Source organism: Bubalus bubalis, chromosome 6, assembly GCF_019923935.1.
Source record: "Bubalus bubalis isolate 160015118507 breed Murrah chromosome 6, NDDB_SH_1, whole genome shotgun sequence".
Classification (NCBI taxonomy): Eukaryota; Metazoa; Chordata; class Mammalia; order Artiodactyla; family Bovidae; genus Bubalus; species Bubalus bubalis.
The window spans coordinates 20,823,639-20,839,715 of NC_059162.1; the positions used below are offsets into that span (position 1 = coordinate 20,823,639).

Consider the following 16,077-nt stretch of genomic DNA (forward strand, 5'->3'; position numbering starts at 1 on the left):
AATGTTAACCAAGCCTTTTCTTTACTAAGTTCTATCTCTACACAGAGATCATCAGAAAATTGCTTATCTAGACATTACTTGTTCCCCTCAGAATTATGACAACGTTTGGAAGGCTCATAAGAAAAAGGGCTATGTAAAGTTTTCTCCATCTTCTATACTCATTTCCTAGGTTATAATCTTTTCACTGCTTTAGTGTTGTTTTTTTTTAAGATTTTTTTCCTCATGAGAAATGCAAATCCTTTTGGAAATGGACAGGTTGTTAGAAAGCCAAACATCCCCCAAGTTTGAAGTTCAAATGCATCCGTAATTGCTGTTTTGTCCAATAACTCTGCCCAGTCCAGCTTATTTGCCCTTGCTTGGGCTCTTCCCCCTGTTAGCAGCAACTTTCCTCTCTTTTCTGGCTTAACGAAGCTCTTTCTGACTATGCCTAGGCTTCAAGTATCTTTCTTTTCCGAAGAACATCTGTAGCACTGACAGCAGGCCATTAACACCACTGCAATTCACCTCATATGATAATTTCTCTTTTAATGTACAGGATTACTAGTAACTTATATAAAGTCTGGCGATTCCTTAGTCACAATTTAAAATGAAACAGCTGGGCAGCTTTTCCTGAATAGTAGGGATTGTCCCCTCTTCTTAGCTTAACCTTAATATGAAATGAATTACTCTCTCCTGAGAATAGGCATATGCTGGTTAAATGGGCATATTACATTACTCGTTTCTAACAAATACCAGACTGTATTAAATGGAAGAAAGCCCCAGTAGTTCATTCTCACGAAACCCGCTTGAATCCTGGTCCTCCCTTTCTCCAGGTCCAAGGTTAGTTTCGACTTTTCTTGCTCCCACCTAGGCAGGGGGGGCTTGTGTCCAGTTGAGGGTTCTCCTTCCATTGGGCGGGGGTCCGCGCCTGTATGGCCAGGGCGTGGACTGGCCCAGCCAGCTCTTCTGACAGAGCCGCATGGACCAGCCGATGCCTTTGTAGCGGGCTCAGTCCCTCAAAGCGAGAGCTCACCACCGCCACGCGGAAATGGGTCTCACTGCCCGGTGGGACCGCGTGGCCGCCGCTCTCATTACGCAGCTCCAGCACTTCGGGGTTCAGGGCCTGCTCCAACTTCGTGCGAATGGCAGCCTCGACGGGACCGATGACCCCTGATCCCGCGCTGCCCCGGGACATACAGAGGCGGCTGGCCATGGAGAACAGGCGTACGACCAGCTGCCCACTCAGCATCGGCTACGGCAGAGACAAAGACGGGAGCAGTGAGGGTCAGGGCCTCGCTCTTGGTACCAGCGTCTCAAGCACCCCAGCCCCCGCCTCCGGCCAACGTCCACCCTGGGAGCCCGTCTAGACGCCAGTGAGATGCGAGGCACCGCCCCTTTCCTCTGTGTGACGTTGGGGGATTGTGGCCTCCGCTTAGAGCAGCTGAAGGGCGGCGATGATTAGAGAGAGACCGCGCTTCTAAGGGGATTCGCAAAGAATGAGCTGGAGGTTCCAAGAGTAGGGTATGTGCAACTCCGGGCTTTTGGTTGAGCCGCTGTCCCTGTGCCCCCTCCCTGAACCCCAAACTGGACCCTTTCTACCTGGCACTCAGGCTTGGCTACCGCAGTTCCCCCTCTGGGACGGAACTCCTGACAAGCCGGGGGAATGCAGATCTCGCGTCCAGAGGCACTCTGGGAAATGGAGTTCTCGCTACGCGATAGACCAGGCAAGTGAGGGCTCCCGGGAACTGTAGTCTCTGTTTGTCTCTTGAGGTCGTGAGTGCGTACGTGTATGCTCAGTCACTTTAGTGGTGTCTTTGCGACTCTTTGCGTCCCTAAGGACTGCAGCCCGCCAAGTTCCTCTGTCCACGGGGTTCTCCAGGCTAGACTATTGGAGCGGGTTGCCATGCCCTTCTCCAGGGGATCTTCCCCACCCAGGGATGGAACCCAAGTCTCCCGCAATAGCAGCAGTAGCAGTGTTTGTCTCTCAGTCGTGTCCGACTCTTGGCGACCCCATGAACTGTAGCCCGCCAGGCTCCTCTATCTAGCCCAACACTTTTATATACAAGAAAATGGAAGTCCATTTCCTTTATCGAATACATAATTATTGTGCGCTGCTGCTGCTGCTGCTGCTGCTGCTGCTAAGTCACGTCAGTCGTGTCCGACTCTGTGCGACCCCATAGACGGCAGCTCACCAGGCTCCGCCGTCCCTGGGATTCTCCAGGCAAGAACACTGGAGTGGGTTGCCATTTCCTTCTCCAATGCATGAAAGTGAAAAGTGAAAGAGAAGTCGCTCAGTCGCGACCCCATGGACTGCAGCCCACCAGGCTCCTCCATCCATGGGATTTTCCAGGCAAGAGTACTGGAGTGGGGTGCCATTGCCTTCTCCATATATATATATATAGGCTTTCCCGGTGGCCCAGTGGTAAAGAATCCACCTGCTTATGCAGGAAATGCAAGAGACTCAGGGTTCGATCCCTGGCTGGGGAAGCTACCCTGAAGTAGGAAGTGACAACCCACTCCAGTATTCTTACCAGGATAATCCTGTGGACAGAGGAGCCCAGTGGTCTACAGTTCATAGGGTAACAAAGAGTTGGACATGACTGAGTGACTGAACATGCACTTTATGTATACCTGTATACTTAAAAAATGTATTTGTATACTTTTTCAGAAAATAAATTGCAGATAGCATGACATTTCATCCCTAGGTACTCTAATACATATCTCCTCCTAATAAAAGGGATATTCTCTTATAGAAAAATAGCCTTATCACACTAAAAAATTTTTTTAACATAATGTCAATTGTAAGGTTAGTATAATGAACACCCCATTTATCCTTCATCTATATTTACTAACATTTTTCCATCTTTGTTTTTTAATCTCTTTGAATATGCATATCAGTTCAGTTCAGTCGCTCAGTCATGTCCGACTCTTTGCGACTCCATGAATTGCAGCACGCCTGGCCTCCCTGTCCATCACCAACTCCCGGAGTTCACTCAAACTCACGTCCATTGAGTCGGTGATGCCATCCAGCCAACTCATCCTCTGTCGTCCCCTTCTCCTGCCCCCAATCCCTCCCAGCATCAGAGTCTTTTCCAATGATTCAACTCTTCGCATGAGGTGGCCAAAGTACTGGAGTTTCAGCTTTAGCATCATTCCTTCCAAAGAACACCCAGGACTGATCGCCTTCAGAATGGACTGGTTGGATCTCCTTGCAGTCCAAGGGACCCTCAAGAGTCTTCTCCAACACCACAGTTCAAAAGCATCAATTCTTCAGCGCTCAACTTTCTTCACATATGTGTATACATAATAAAAATAAAAACTGTTACCATTTTTGTTGAATCATTTGAGAGTTGAAAAATCTTTATACTTCATTGCTGTATACTTCAGCATATATCTTCTAAGACAAGGACATTTTCCTATATAACCACAATACCATTACCACACCTAAGACATTTAACATTTGTTCAATACTATTATCTAATATACAGTTGATATTCAGATCTCCCCAGTTGTCTCATTAGTGCCTTTATTTTTTGAAAGTCAGTCAAGGATCATGCATTGCATTTAGCCATCTTTAAATCTGTATTTTGCAAAGTTCCTTGGCTTCAGTGTGAGAACTGTAAAGGAGGTAATGACACAAGCAGGAAGACCAGTTTAGAGGTTAGTGTAGCAATCTAGGTAAGAATGTTGATGTCTTGGACCATGGTGGTGGTGGAGGTGGAGACGGAAAGAAATTGTGGGTATAAGGTATACATTAGGAGGGTAAAACCCATAGGGTGTGGTGATGGGCTAATTATGGGAGGGAAAGTATGAAGGATAATTATCAGCTTTGGGCATCAAGATGGATGGCATTTGTTCCCTAAGATACAGAATTTTGGAAGAAGGGTTGGAAGGGTGGGGAAGGGGGAGACTAGGTGTCCAATTCTTTTTGGACTTGAGTTTGTAGTGTCTTTATGATATCCAAGAAGAGATGTCATGTTGGATATATGGTTCTGTGTGTGTATGCATTTTATTTTTAACTTTTTCTTAAGTGCTTTCAGAGCTACAGAAATTACAAATAACTACAAATAGTACAAATAATTCTGTATACCGCTCACCCTGATACCCACATTATCCAAATATTAACATTTTATCATGATTGCTTTATTTCTTATCTATCTACACATATATAATTTTTTTCTGAATCATCTGAGAGTAAGCTTCAGAGATAGAGCCCATTTACCTCTACTACTTGCAATGGTTAATTTTAGGTGTCAACTTGACTGGGCCACAGGGTGCCCAGATATTTGCTGCCGCTGCTGCTGCTGGCTAAGTCGCGTCAGTCGTGTCCGACTCTGTGCGACCCAATAGACGGCAGCCCACCAGGCTCCCCCGTCCCTGGAATTCTCCAGGCAAGAACACTGGAGTGGGTTGCCATTTCCTTCTCCAATGCATGAAAGTGAAAAGTGAAAGTGAAGTCGCTCAGTCGTGTCGGACTCTTAGCGACCCCATGGACTGCAGCCCACCAGGCTCCTCCGTCCATGGGATTTTCCAGACAAGAGTACTGGAGTGGGATGCCATTGCCTTCTCTGGCCCAGATATTTGGGCAAATGTTATTCTGGATGGTTTTGGATGAGATTTAAATTGGTAGACTGAGTAAAGCCGATTGCCCTCCCTGTTGTGGCTGGGTCTCATCCAATCAGTGAAAGGCCTGAACAGAACGAAAAGGCTAACCCTCTCTGAAAGAGTTCTTTCCTGTCCCAGTTCTTACTGGGACACTGGCTTTTTACCTGCCTTGAGACTTGAACTGAAACACTGGCACTTCCTGGGTCTCCAGCTTGTTAGCTTTTGACTGGCACTGCAGCACTGCTTCACTTGGTTCTCAGACCTTCAGGCTTGAACTGTAACTACACAATCAGCTCTCCTGGGTTTCCAGCTTGCTGACTCACCCTGCAGATCTAGGGACTTGTCAGCCTCCATTATCATGTGAGCCAACGGCTTATAATAAATCTCTCTCTCTCTCTTGCTTGTTTGCTTTTACTCTCTGCATATATATCTTTTTTGTTCTGTTTCTCTGAAGAGCTCTAATATATATTTGCTAGTACATTCTTAGTAAAATTTTTTTTCTCACATAACTACAGTATAATTGTCAAATTTGAGAAATTAACATTGATACAGTACTACAGATTTTACTGAAAATTTGTCATTGTCCCATAATGTCCTTTATATAAAATGAAAAAAAAAAAAAAATCTGGGCCAGGATCCAGTCTAGGATCACATGCTGTATTCAGTTGTTATGTCTCTATGGCCTCCATTTAATCTGGAATAGTTCCTTAGTCTTTGTCTTTCATGACTTTGGCATTTTTGAGGAGTACAGACCATCTGCACTTTTCAGGTGGTGCTAGTGGTAAAGAACCCACCTGCCAATGCAGGAAACGCAGGGTTTGATTCCTGGGCTGGGAAAAATCCCCTGGAGGAGGGCATGGCAATCCACTCCAGTATTCTTGCCTAGAGAATTCCATGGACAGAGGAGCCTGGGGGCTACAGTCCATAGGATCGCAGAGTCTGACACAACTGAAGTGACTTAGCACGCACACACAGACCATTTATTTTGTTGAATATCCCTCAATTTGGGTTTCTCTAATGTTTCTTTCTGATTCAGATTTAGGATATACACTTTTGGCAGGAAAACTGCAGAAGTGGTATTGAATCCTTCTCACTGAACTATATAGGAGGCATGTAATTCGCTTTGTCCTATTAATGATAATTCTGATCAGTTGATTAAGGTGGTATCTCTCAGAAAAAAAAATGTAAAATTTTTATTTTCCATTTGTAGTTGTAGGAGATGTTTGAGTCTATGTAATAGTCTGTTTCTTGTTAAGATTTTGTTTATTAATTTTGGCATCTGAGATGTAAGAGTTGTTGAAGATGAAATAAGATCATGTGCGGTGGGGTGAAGGTGGGAAAGTGGGAAGGAAGGGAGTGAAATCACCTGGGAAAAGGTATAAAGTGAGAAAATAAGATTTTCTTTAGAAGATCACTTTGGCTAGTGTGTGAATATATTAGGGGAATGAAAAGAATGCAAGCGAAGAATAGAAGAGCCTTTAGCAGTAGTCTGGTGAAAGATAATCTGAGTGAAGACAGGAAATGAGCTAGAGAGAGAAGTAAAACAATTAGAATGACGTTAAAGAGATGGAATCTTTAGCACTTGTTTTTGGTGAGTGCCTTGTAATTTGCTAATCCAGTGACAGTGGCGGGAATGGCGGGAGGATGCTTTGTTGGTGACAGGTACTATTCTAAAAGAACTCTTAATTCTTGCAACAAGTCTGTGAAGTAGCTACTGTTATTGCTCCTGGTTTACCATTTTGAGGAAGCAGACACCCTTACAGGTTAGATAATAAATTAATTTGTCTATGGTCATAGATCTAGTAAGCAAACTCAGGAGTCAGGCTGCAGAATTTGAACTCTTAACCATTAAGTTATTCTGCCTCCTAATCCAGCATTTTGGGCTCTCAGGTTCCAGCTCTGTACCAGGCTCCTTGTATTTAATTCTCATTTATTCTAACAACTCTGTTATGGTAGGGTATATTGTTTTTCTTTAATTGATGAACTTCTATTGTATCTTCTATCACTCTGGCTACCACAGTCTACTGTTGATAGCTAGCATCTGGAGAGTGGTTTGTTGACCAAAGGCCAACTATAATTGTTTCACAAATAAGTAAACCAAGGCTCAGAGGAATTTAAGCACTTGCTGCTGAAGGTCACACAGCCACTTACAAAGACATGATTAGGACCAAGGTCTGCCTCACTCAAAGTCTGTGCTCTTTACCCCTCCAAGCATACTACTTCACTAACTACATTATGGGCTTCATGAAGCAAGCCTTGCTTCCTCCCTATTACAGAGAGAGGGAGAGCTGGAGAGTTAGAGTGAGAGCTACAGAGCATATGAGAGGCGTGGAATTAGATTTAATACTTTAGATTTCATCTAGCTATAAATCCTTATTAGATAAGTCCAGATAGGCCAATACCCTACAAATTACATCAGCCTCAATTACTATCTATTGCTCCCTGGAGTTCCTTTCCCAGCATTCTTACCAGAGCTATTAAAATATATAACAGAGTAGGCCATTTGTAAAAGCCAAATACCTTCACAAATAGACTGGATCTTATCCCCTTGAACACCTCTGGGATTTTTAACCGAAAGCAACTGAATTCCTAACCAGGCAATCTAGTTAATCAAACATTTAGTGCATTCAAGCTCCACTGTATCATTCCAACCATACTCCTTTCCACTTTTCCCCAACTCCACCCTCAGCCCCCTCCATACTGAGCTGCACATTATTCATGACATGAACCAGGCCGTCCCACAGCTCCTAGCCATTGCACATAAAGTTGCCTTTGGCTAGAATGCTTTCAGTCTTCTCTTGACCCACAAAGTCCTCCTCATGGTTCCATGAGATATCACCTCCTCTTTCATGAAGCTTCCCTACTCCCACACATATAGCCTCAGTGTACCCATATCTCTTTGTTCATGGTCTGCTGATAGACTTGAAGCACTCTGTCCTGTGCTTTGACCTTGGTCTCACTTCCTTTCTGTGACCACTTCAAGGGTGAGACCATGTCTTCATCACCTTTAAATCAAGAGTCATTTATTCCCTCCACCTGGCTCTTCAGTTCAGTTCAGTCACTCAGTCGTGTCAGACTCTTTGCAACCCTATGAATTGCAGCACGCCAGGCCTCCCTGTCCATCACCATCTCCAGGAGTTCACTCAAACTAACGTCCATCGAGTCGGTGATGCCATCCAGCCATCTCATCCTCTGTCGTCCCCTTCTCCTCCTGCCTCCAATCCCTCCCAGCATCAGAATCTTTTCCAATGAGTCAACTCTTTGCATGAGGTGGCCAAAGTACTGGAGTTTCAGCTTCAGCATCATTCCATCCAAAGAACACCCAGGACTGATCTCCTTTAGGATGGACTGGTTGGATCTTCTTGCAGTCCAAGGGACTCTCAAGAGCCTTCAACACCACAGTTCAAAAGCATCAATTCTTTGGCACTCAGCTTTCTTCACAGTCCAACTCTCACATCCACACATGACCACTGGAAAAACCATACATAGCCTTGACGAGACGGACCTTTGTTGGCAAAGTAATATCTCTGCTTTTCAATATGCTATCTAGGTTGGTCAGAACTTTCCTTCCAAGGAGTAAGCATCTTTTAATTTCATGGCTGCAATCACCATCTGCAGTGATTTTGGAGCCCCAAAAAATAAAGTCTGACACTGTTTCCACTGTTTCCCCATCTGGTAATAAACATTTTTTTTTTAAATAAACAAATAAAACTATACTCTTAGAGAATTAGCATCTTCTTTTCTAAACTATTTCTCCAGCTCTCCCTCCCTCTGTAATAGAGGGAGGAAGCAAGGCTGGGCACAATGACTTCATAAAGCCCTTAATCTCCTTAGTGAAGCAATGGGCTTGGAGGGATGAAGAGCACAGACTTTGAGTGAGGCTGCAGGTCAGGAAGCAACAGAACTGGACATGGAACAACAGACTGGTTCCAAATAGGAAAAGAAGTACATCAAGGCTGTATATTGTCACCCTGTTTATTTAACTTATACGAAGAGTACATCATGAGAAACGCTGGACTGGACGAAGCACAAGCTGGAATCAAGATTGCCAGGAGAAATATCAATAACCTCAGATATGCAGATGACACTACCCTTATGGCAGAAAGTGAAGAGGAACTCAAAAGCCTCTTGATGAAAGTGAAAGAGGAGAGTGAAAAAGTTGGCTTAAAGCTCAACATTCAGAAAACTAAGATCATGGCATCTGGTCCCATCACTTCATGGGAAATAGATGGGGAAACAGTGGAAACAGTGTCAGACTTTATTTTTTGGGGCTCCAAAATCACTGCAGATGGTGATTGCAGCCATGAAATTAAAAGATGCTTACTCCTTGGAAGGAAAGTTCTGACCAACCCAGATAGCATATTGAAAAGCAGAGACATTACTTTGCCAACAAAGGTCCGTCTCGTCAAGGCTATGTATGGTTTTTCCAGTGGTCATGTGTGGATGTGAGAGTTGGACTGTGAAGAAAGCTGAGCGCCAAAGAATTGATGCTTTTGAACTGTGGTGTTGAAGGCTCTTGAGAGTCCCTTGGACTGCAAGGAGATCCAACCAGTCCATCCTAAAGGAGATCAGTCCTGGGTGTTCTTTGGATGGAATGATGCTGAAGCTGAAACTCCAGTACTTTGGCCACCTCATGCAAAGAGTTGACTCATTGGAAAAGACTCTGATGCTGGGAGGGATTGGAGGCAGGAGGAGAAGGGGACGACAGAGGATGAGATGGTTGGATGGCATCACTGACTCGATGGATGTGAGTTTGAGTGAACTCCTGGAGATGGTGATGGACAGGGAGGCCTGGCGTGCTGCAATTCATGGGGTCACTAAGAGTCTGACACAACTGAGACACTGAACTGAACTGACTTTGGTTCTAATTATGTCTTTGTAAGTGGCTGTGTGACCTTCAGCAAGTGCCTAAATTCCTCTGAGCCTTGGTTTCCTTATTTGTGAAACAATTTCAGTCCGCCTTTGGTATCCACGGGTTCTAAACCTGAGGATTCAACCAACTGTGGGTGGAAGATAGTTGGAAAAAAAAAAAATCCAGAAAGTTTCAAAAAGCAAAACTAGAATTTGCCCTGCCTTGCCAACTATGTACATAGTTTTACATTTTACAATTATTTACATAACATTTACATTGTATTAGGTATTAAAAGTAATTTGCTGCCCCTGCTAAGTCGCTTCAGTCGTGTCGGACTCTGTGCGACCCCATAGACGGCAGCTCACCAGGCTCCCCCATCCCTGGGATTCTCCAGGCAAGAATACTGGAGTGGGTTGCCATTTCCTTCTCCAATGCATGAAAGTGAAAAGTGAAAGTGAAGTCGCTCAGTCGTGTCTGACTCTTAGCGACCCCATGGACTGCAGCATGCCAGGCCTCTCTGTCCATCACCAACTCCCGGAGTTTACTCAAACTCATGTTCATTGAGTCGGTGATACCATCCAACCATCTCATGTCGTCCCCTTCTCCTCCCGCCTTCAACCTTTCCCAGCATCAGGGTCTTTTCCAATGAGTCAGTTCTTCGCATGAGGTGGCCAAAGTACTGGAGTTTCAGCTTCAACATCTGTCCCTCCAATGAATATTCAGGAATATTCATGAATATATGCTGTAAGATGCAGGAAACTGTAGATGTTAGCTCAGGTACCGGGCAGACTGTTGGAGCAATTCAGGGAAAGAACAAAGAGAGGAGAGCTGGCGAGGGTAGGGGGGTGGCGGGGGTTGGCAGGTGACTGGATGAGTTTGCTCTTGGATAGGTCGAGTTATTGGGATAGACAGGTTGAAGCATCCAGTAAACAGGTATATAGGCCTGAGCTTCTGCAACAAATACTAGTTGAAAGCACTGAATTGGGTACGACTTCGGGAAGAGTGAAGAACGGAGTGTGCGGAAAGGGCGAGTAGGGAGGCAGAGCCGAGCTTAACAATGGGATTTAAACACGGGCAGAGGAAAAGAAACAGAATGAGGAAGGACGGAGGGCGACGTTTTGAATGCCAAGTTAAAGACGCCTTCAAGTTGAAGGCGGTTTGGAACGCCTCCTGGAAGTCAAGAGGAGGATGACATTCTATTCTGGGCTTCCCTGGTGGCTCAGACCGTAAGGAATCCACCTGCCTGCAATGCTGGAGACCCGGATTCGATCTCTGGGTCGGGAAGATCCCCTGAGAAGGAAATGGCTCTCGGTTAAACGGGAGTCTGAGGAACAGAGACGGGTGGGGATGGGGCGAAGCCACACCGCAGACAACAACTAAATTGAAAGAAAAGAAAAGAAAAGGCCTCAGTAGTTTATATTTTTTAAGGTAGTCTGGCTTTGACGAGCCAGGAAAAGAGGAACTTAGTAATTTAAGGTTCCAAGGCCTTTGAGTGGGAGTAACTGCATCTGCTAAACGCTCTCTGCAGCCCTTTAGGACCCTTTTTGGGATTTCCCTTGGTGTAAACCGGAAAAAAAAAACCTACCACCCGTAACCTAGAAAAAAATTGCCACTCAGTAAATAAAGCAAAACAGAAGAGCGTTTTGTTTGAAAGCCTTCACTTTAAAAATCCTGGCATGCAAATAAAGGGCTTTAATGTGGCTCACAACGATTGGTAGGTACTTAAAGAAGCCGTCATTTCCACGTAGCGCAAGATGCAAACGAAGAGTCTGCTTTTCGCTTTCCTATTGGCTGTTCGATCGGACTCCCCTTTTAGCCAATCAAACCACTTCTCTTCGCCCCTCCCGATAGCTCTTATAAATTACATCAAATTGGTTACCCTTGCCATATCCTTCTCCTTGAAAAAGAAGCTGTAACTGCAGTTTTAGCAGTAATGTCAGGCCGCGGAAAGCAGGGAGGCAAAGCTCGGGCCAAGGCCAAGTCGCGCTCATCCCGCGCTGGCCTTCAGTTCCCCGTAGGGCGAGTGCACCGCCTGCTGCGCAAAGGGAACTACGCCGAAAGGGTGGGGGCCGGCGCACCGGTGTACTTGGCGGCAGTGCTGGAGTACCTGACCGCGGAAATCCTGGAGCTGGCGGGCAATGCCGCCCGAGACAACAAGAAGACGCGCATCATCCCTCGCCATTTGCAACTGGCCGTGAGAAATGATGAAGAGCTCAACAAGTTACTCGGGGGTGTCACTATTGCCCAGGGCGGTGTCTTACCTAATATCCAGGCAGTCTTATTGCCCAAAAAAACGGAGAGTCACAAGCCTGGCAAGAATAAGTAATTAAGAGGCTTGATACCATCCCCACTCACCCCAAAGGCTCTTTTAAGAGCCACCACCAAAGTGTCAAAATAAAGGGCTGATCACAAAATAGCGCATTAGCTCTTTTTTTGAAAACTTGGGTGGCTCTAAAAAGAGCCTTTGTTCTTTGGTTTACTTTGAAAAGGCTTTATTTGCTTTTGGCTTTATGGCTTTCGGTTTTCTTTGGTAATAGAACGGCCTGGATGTTGGGCAAAACGCCACCCTGGGCGATGGTGACCTTGCCCAACAGCTTGTTCAGTTCTTCGTCGTTGCGGATGGCCAACTGCAGGTGACGAGGGATGATGCGCGTCTTCTTGTTGTCTCGCGCCGCGTTGCCGGCCAGCTCCAGGATCTCGGCTGTCAGATACTCCAGAACCGCCGCCATGTAGACGGGCGCGCCGGCCCCCACACGCTCAGCGTAGTTGCCTTTGCGCAGCAGGCGGTGCACTCGCCCTACCGGGAACTGCAAGCCTGCGCGGGACGAACGCGACTTGGCCTTTGCGCGGGCCTTGCCTCCCTGCTTTCCGCGACCAGACATGACTGAAGATATGAGTAGCACGATTAAAGATCAGAGCCTTTCGGCTTAAAAAAGATCAGCAATTGGAAAGCCTTTATAAGTTTTCCGAGGGGTGGGGTCAGGAACGAGCTTTTCATTGGTCCTAAATTGGCTCCTGAAACAGCCAATAAGGTTAAGAGTCGGTGTTGTTCTGTCGCTATTACTGATAACGTAAGGTCTCTCCGCGGACCAATGGGAATGTAAGACTTTTGGAGCCTTAATTTGCATACGGTGGTTATAAATGGATCAGGCCCGCCCATTCTCATACCTTTTTTCTTTTTTTTTTTTTTTGCCGAACGGCGTTGTTCCACAATGCCTGAGCCGGCAAAATCCGCTCCCGCGCCCAAGAAGGGCTCCAAGAAAGCCGTCACTAAAGCCCAAAAGAAGGACGGCAAGAAGCGCAAGCGCAGCCGTAAGGAGAGCTATTCCATCTACGTGTACAAGGTGCTGAAGCAGGTGCACCCGGACACCGGTATTTCGTCCAAGGCCATGGGCATCATGAACTCATTTGTCAACGACATCTTCGAGCGCATCGCGGGCGAAGCGTCGCGCTTGGCGCATTACAACAAGCGTTCGACCATCACGTCCAGGGAGATCCAGACGGCCGTGCGCCTGCTGCTGCCTGGCGAGCTGGCCAAGCACGCCGTGTCCGAGGGCACCAAGGCGGTCACCAAGTACACCAGCTCCAAGTGAGTCCCTGCTGGGACGCGGCGCTCGCACGAGTCGCAAAGCCGCTTGATTTTCCAAAGGCTCTTTTCAGAGCCACCCACCTAATCACCAGAAAAGAGCCTTGTTCACTTGTTTTTCCTCAGTTCCTCACAAAGTAAGTTACTCTAGTTGGCTAAAAGTAATGGAAGATGACACACGTAGCTTTTTAAGCCCTATGACTTGAGATTCCTGGCGCGTGACTGGCTTTGCTTTTGAATCTAGGGCGCGTCTTAACCCTCACTGCTGCTTAGCTTTCGTATGAGTCAGTTCTAAATTAGGATACTGAGACTGCTCCTAGACTTGTGTCCTGGTGGCTCTGTTGGGTACGTTTCACCGGTGTTCCAAAACGAAGTGAGTGATTTCAGCTATCCACATTTAAGAAAGGACCCCAGGACACGACCAAGCCCGGGTCTTTCGAACACTGCATCACAGCCCTGAAGAATTGCGAGTTTGGCAGCCGCGTGGGTGCTGGATCACCAGTTAGGCCCTTGCGATGTGGCTTCCTGTGGACACCAGCGGTTCGGGATACTTCGTACTGAACCCGCTCTGCCTGGTCTCAGCCTTTTCCTGATTGGACATGAATATTCAAAATCTCCCGCCGCTCCGAAATTCATAGGTTCTGGTTTGCGCCGCTCACTTTGGCGCTGTGAAATTCCTGTTATTTCTTGGTTTGTGGATCATTTTTGCTTTTAATTCTCTTTTCTCGAAATATTTCGGCGTCAAGTCACTGCAAGGCACTAGTCATTTTAGTTTGGTCTCAAACGTCACCTCTCAGACACCTTCGGGAAGTTGTGCCTCTCCTTGCCTCTGGTCCCTCACTATTTTATCTTCTTCCTAGCAGCTGTCAGAAATTGTTTTGCTATTAGTTTTTTTTTCTTTTTTCTTTTTTACCATTTTCCTCAAGACCTTAACAGGAACTTTATTGGTTTGGTTTGGTTTTCCTCTATATCGTCCCCACCAACCAGTGCTTGGCACACAGTGGACACTTAAGTACTTACTGAATTAGTATTTGTTGAATTGATTTTTCTGTCCCTCTTATTTTAAAAATAGGCTTCGTGGATGGATGGGTGCGGTTCATTTCCATTAGATGTATGTGAAGACATGATGAAAATGGAAATGTTTCGGAGCTCCTTTCCCAAGTTGGCTATGGTCACCTCAGGGCAACAGCTGGGAAGGAGGGCTGTATTTGTGTGTGTGTGTGCGCTAAGGAGGAGGTGGCAGTTTTAAGTCCTTCCTTTATGCTTTTCAGTTTGGTCTAATCTTTGGATTTTCATTAAATTCAGAACATTGCTCACTGGAAGATCCTTTTCCTTTCTTCATTTATGATACCCTCCTTCCATCCTTATCTTTTCTTCCCCATTGAGATGAACTTTTCATTTATATTAACAGTTTCATTTACTCTTCAGGAGACCCTATAAAATAGACAAGGTTGGGGCTTCCCTGGTGGCTCTGGTAAAGAATCCGCCTGCTAGTGCAGAAGACACAGGTTCGATCCCTGATCCAGGAAGATCCTAGAGAGAGAGAAAAAAATAGAGAATGTTAATATTTCTTTAAAAATGAGGTTGAGAGTGAGTGATCCGCTGGTCATGTAGCTAACATGGTCCACCTTTGTACCCTCAGATGCAAAGACGATTGCATTTTAGTTTTATTTCTTTGTAATCATGGAATGTTGTATTTTTCTGTCCAAGCCTTGATTCTGCTGATAATGGCACTGATGATCTGATCAGTTATTCAACTCTGCTTTTGGATAAGGGGTCCTGGAGTTGATTGCAGGTGTTTCATGAATCCAAATGGACTCCAGACATTATCAGAGACCGAATAAATCTTAATGTTTCTTACATGTATGTTTTCAAATGTGTGTATATGCTATTGTTATTAATAAATTTACCAGTTAATTAAAAAGCTTGGCTGCATTCTTTTATCTGTAATATATTTTCTAACTAAATGAAGTAGATAAAATCACTACTGGCTCTAAGCAAATGTATAGAGATGTTTGAGTGCCTCTGACCTGAAAGGTGAATATTTATAAACTATCAACCAAATTTGCTTCTACTCCAGAAGGGTAGTGGGGCTGAAATAGTCTGGTAGGAGGACACTATTAATGCTTAGTAACTGAAAAGTGCACGAGCACAAAATGAATCAAAGGTCACGACCACAAACAAGAAGCACTATAAATAAAATAGAAAAAATAAAGTTATTAACAAAGTTTAGAAAATATCTGCAGAGTACTTAGTATGTGTCTGTCAGATGTTGTTCTAGGTCCTTCACAGGTATTGACTCATTTAATCCTCACAAGAACTTTATGAAATAGTTACCATTATTGTCTCCCACTTTACAGGTGAGGAAACTGAGGCATAGAAAGGCTTCTCCTCAGAAACGCTCAAAGAATAAACTCTTAGTTCAATGTTTAAGGGACTTGAGAAAGGAAGATCCCTCTCCAAAAACCTGTATTTGGGGGGAAATACGTATGCTTTAAAATTAAAGAGAAATATCTACTTTAATATTTTACTTTAATTTCAGGATGCACCGTGGGTATACGTCTGGTGGAGGTGGTGGCTGAAAGTCTGTGTGTGGAGGGCTTTCATTTTCCAGAGGCCATAGCTCAACTCTGTTTAGTTTGTCCCCATAGTCATAGGGCTCACCAGCTGAAATACTTTTACTAAGATAAGAGAGCTTTGGTTACTGGTTGTGGGCTCCTCCTGGGCATGGTGTTTACTAGGAAGGAAGTTACAAAGTGAGGAAGGAGAAAGAAGTGCTAGAGTTGATATTTTAACTTTGGAGGGGAGGTGATTATTGATGGTGAGTTTTATTCTCCTAAAGAACCTCTTTGATCTCTTCTTTCTCCTTCTCAAACATCTCTATACATTTGCTTAGTGAAGTGAAAGTTGCTCAGTCGTGTCGGACTCTTTGCGACCCCATGGACTATACAGTCGGTGGAATTCTCCAGGCCAGAATACAGGAGTGGGTTGCCATTTCCTTCTCCAGGGGATCTTCCCAACCTAGGGATCAAGCCAGGTCTCCCACATTGCAGGC

At 45.2% G+C, this 16,077-nt stretch overlaps 4 protein-coding genes across 4 annotated transcripts; 2 read left to right on the top strand and 2 right to left on the bottom strand.

The window, feature by feature from the left end:
- Nucleotides 1-508: 508 nt before the first annotated feature.
- BOLA1 (bolA family member 1) lies at nt 509-1,706 on the bottom strand. The gene is made up of 2 exons (XM_006049206.3): nt 1,579-1,706; nt 509-1,231 (listed from the first exon to the last, which is right to left on the bottom strand). Exon 2 carries the CDS (start codon nt 1,226-1,228, stop codon nt 821-823), a length of 408 nt encoding a protein of 135 aa, XP_006049268.1. The 5' UTR covers nt 1,229-1,231; nt 1,579-1,706; the 3' UTR covers nt 509-820.
- A 9,603-nt stretch (nt 1,707-11,309) lies between these two features.
- LOC102415072 (histone H2A type 2-B) lies at nt 11,310-11,850 on the top strand. Its single transcript, XM_006049205.3, has one exon. It carries the CDS (start codon nt 11,370-11,372, stop codon nt 11,760-11,762), a length of 393 nt encoding a protein of 130 aa, XP_006049267.1. The 5' UTR covers nt 11,310-11,369; the 3' UTR covers nt 11,763-11,850.
- A 27-nt stretch (nt 11,851-11,877) lies between these two features.
- On the bottom strand, nt 11,878-12,375 carry LOC102414738 (histone H2A type 2-C). The gene has a single exon (XM_006049204.3). It carries the CDS (start codon nt 12,316-12,318, stop codon nt 11,929-11,931), a length of 390 nt encoding a protein of 129 aa, XP_006049266.1. The 5' UTR covers nt 12,319-12,375; the 3' UTR covers nt 11,878-11,928.
- A 231-nt stretch (nt 12,376-12,606) lies between these two features.
- Nucleotides 12,607-14,946, top strand: LOC102414399 (histone H2B type 2-E). The gene has a single exon (XM_006049203.3). It carries the CDS (start codon nt 12,649-12,651, stop codon nt 13,027-13,029), a length of 381 nt encoding a protein of 126 aa, XP_006049265.1. The 5' UTR covers nt 12,607-12,648; the 3' UTR covers nt 13,030-14,946.
- The last annotated feature ends 1,131 nt before the right edge of the window (nt 14,947-16,077 follow it).

What these genes read in the sequence shown, in the direction of transcription:
- BOLA1 (XM_006049206.3), bottom strand. Translation starts at nt 1,228, where the DNA reads ATGCTGAGTGGGCAGCTGGTCGTACGCCTGTTCTCCATGGCCAGCCGC.
- LOC102415072 (XM_006049205.3), top strand. Translation starts at nt 11,370, where the DNA reads ATGTCAGGCCGCGGAAAGCAGGGAGGCAAAGCTCGGGCCAAGGCCAAG.
- LOC102414738 (XM_006049204.3), bottom strand. Translation starts at nt 12,318, where the DNA reads ATGTCTGGTCGCGGAAAGCAGGGAGGCAAGGCCCGCGCAAAGGCCAAG.
- LOC102414399 (XM_006049203.3), top strand. Translation starts at nt 12,649, where the DNA reads ATGCCTGAGCCGGCAAAATCCGCTCCCGCGCCCAAGAAGGGCTCCAAG.